The 2,057-nt window shown below is 32.1% G+C and overlaps 1 protein-coding gene across 2 annotated transcripts in view; it reads left to right on the top strand.

Annotated features, from left to right (window-relative positions):
• The window catches only part of LOC117106218 (monocarboxylate transporter 13-like), a 14,673-nt gene that overhangs the window by 7,372 nt on the left and 5,244 nt on the right, over positions 1 to 2,057 (top strand). Inside the window, exon 2 of one of the 2 annotated variants that reach the window (XM_033247567.1) lies at positions 1,473 to 1,565. The exons of the other annotated variant lie outside the window; for it this stretch is intronic. Coding sequence (XP_033103458.1) covers positions 1,556 to 1,565 — 10 coding nt within the window. The 5' untranslated portion in view covers positions 1,473 to 1,555. The remainder of the gene's footprint in view (positions 1 to 1,472; positions 1,566 to 2,057) is intronic. 2 annotated transcript variants of the gene reach the window in all.

The raw sequence follows: 2,057 nt of genomic DNA, 5'->3' as shown, positions 1-2,057 counted from the left end.
GTGTTCAGATAATAAAACAGAAAATAAGACAGAAAATAATGATGCGGAAACGTTGAGTTAGACAGTAGAATACAATATAATTTATTCAGGAAACGAACATTTCGTCTTGTCCTCAAGACTTCATCAGCGTAACTGATTACAAAAGTTGGCAAATACCACGACAAGCTTTGTAATTTTACTTAATTGCTCTCAAGCTGAAAGAAAAGGCATCTTAATTGTTAATTCCTATTATTTTGAATTAATCTTAATTTGGATTTATTGTGTACGTTTCGCTTAGGGCCCTCGAAATTTCTAACAAGCCCCTTAGGGCCTCAAGAGGTTCCTTTTGTTTCAATTGTTTTTGTTTGCTAATTTTATGTATATGAATATTGACAAATAAAGAATTTTGTGTTTGTATTTGTAATATTAATAATAATAATAATAATAATAATAATAATAATAATAATAATATTAATTTGTAATAATAATAATAATAATAACAATAATAATAATAATAATAATAATAATAATAATAATAATAATAATAATAATAATAATAATAATAATAATAAATAATAATATTTCTATTTATTATTGGTACCGGATGAGATTGTCAAGAAAGTAAACCGGGTAATTTATGATTTATTTTGAATGAAAAAACCCCTCAAATAATTGATAATAATTTGGGATTTATCTTAAGATGGGGGAATAAAGGACCTAACTTGTTAATATCATGGTACTTGAAACGTTTATTGTATGGGGAAATGGGAATGTGAAAGATCCTTTCAAAATTTTATTTGAATAAAGTGTGTCTTGACAATAAACACATACTTGGTATGACACACATTCCAAAAAAACGGGACACTCATAATTCCTCAAATAAATTGCCGTCAATATTAACATCAAAAGTTGGATATTGAATTGCACAAGTTGAACGTATAAAAATGTATAACCTTTAATTTATATTTAAAAATGATTGTCATTCGCTATTCAAATTATCAATTAATTATTATTATTATTACTAATTGTTACCCTAATTATTCATTAAAAAGTACTAATTTAAAAATATCACGTACTAAACTAGTACATGCTGAAATTAAATTTAAATACATATCCCGAACGCCTAATCTATGGTTTTGAAAACGTCAGAGTGTACAGCAGAGGATGTTCACACAGTGTCGGATATTGACTAGGGCGAATTATTGACGTTTGCACTGTGTATATACAGAGTGAACACATAGTAACATTTGTGTCGACTGTGTGGACCTAGTGTGGACAAGGTGTGAACACAGTGTGGAATAATAATATCCACACTTTATTCACATTGTGTCCACATTGTCCACAGTCTATGTCCACACTGTTCATACAATGGTGCCCTAGTAATGTAGTCATCACAATGTGAACACATTGTTTCCCTCTGTTGTACATTCTGTGACATTTTTCTAAGGGACTATTTCAAATTCATCGCTGCTCTCGTTGTGTTTCATCTGCAGGGCTGGCATCCATGAATTGCAAGTTACAGCACATCGTTTTTGAAAGAGACTTTTAAACCATTGGTCCCGTCATAAATCTACGCATGCCTACAGGTATTGGAAAGAGGGGATTTAGTGTCCCGGTATGTGTACTGACCACAAAAGCCAGGGTAGTAACGGGCTTTGTTGGCAAAAGGCCCGGTGCCAAGGAGCCGGGTGGTGATATGTAAAGGGTAGCAACGGTAAAACAGGTAGTCGCGTATCTAGGGAAATTAACCTTGGTGGTAGGAAAGGGGAGGTGATGAGGTAGGGGGATATAATACGAAAAATAAAAGACAAGGATAAGAAATGAAGTGGCATGACGTAATTTTCTAACTATTGACTTTCTTTTTGGCTAGGCAAATTTTCAGTGAGGTATCTAGACTCCAGAGAAGCGAAAACGTTTTCAAGAACCTTGATAATATTCTTAACCTAGATGAACTTTATTATAATGCTAACCGTTTCGGTTTCGATCGGACTATGTATTGCGAAACATTATTATACAATAGCTTTTCTTAGTTTTAATAAGATTATGTAAGTAGGTGCTTTACGCAACGTGATTGTATT

This window comes from Anneissia japonica, unplaced genomic scaffold (genome assembly GCF_011630105.1).
Source record: "Anneissia japonica isolate Jap-2015-1 unplaced genomic scaffold, ASM1163010v1 scaffold827_len218306_cov157, whole genome shotgun sequence".
Lineage (NCBI taxonomy): Eukaryota > Metazoa > Echinodermata > Crinoidea > Comatulida > Comatulidae > Anneissia > Anneissia japonica.
The sequence above is the reverse complement of the archived record's forward strand: the minus strand, read 5'-3'. Positions and strand labels throughout refer to the sequence as shown.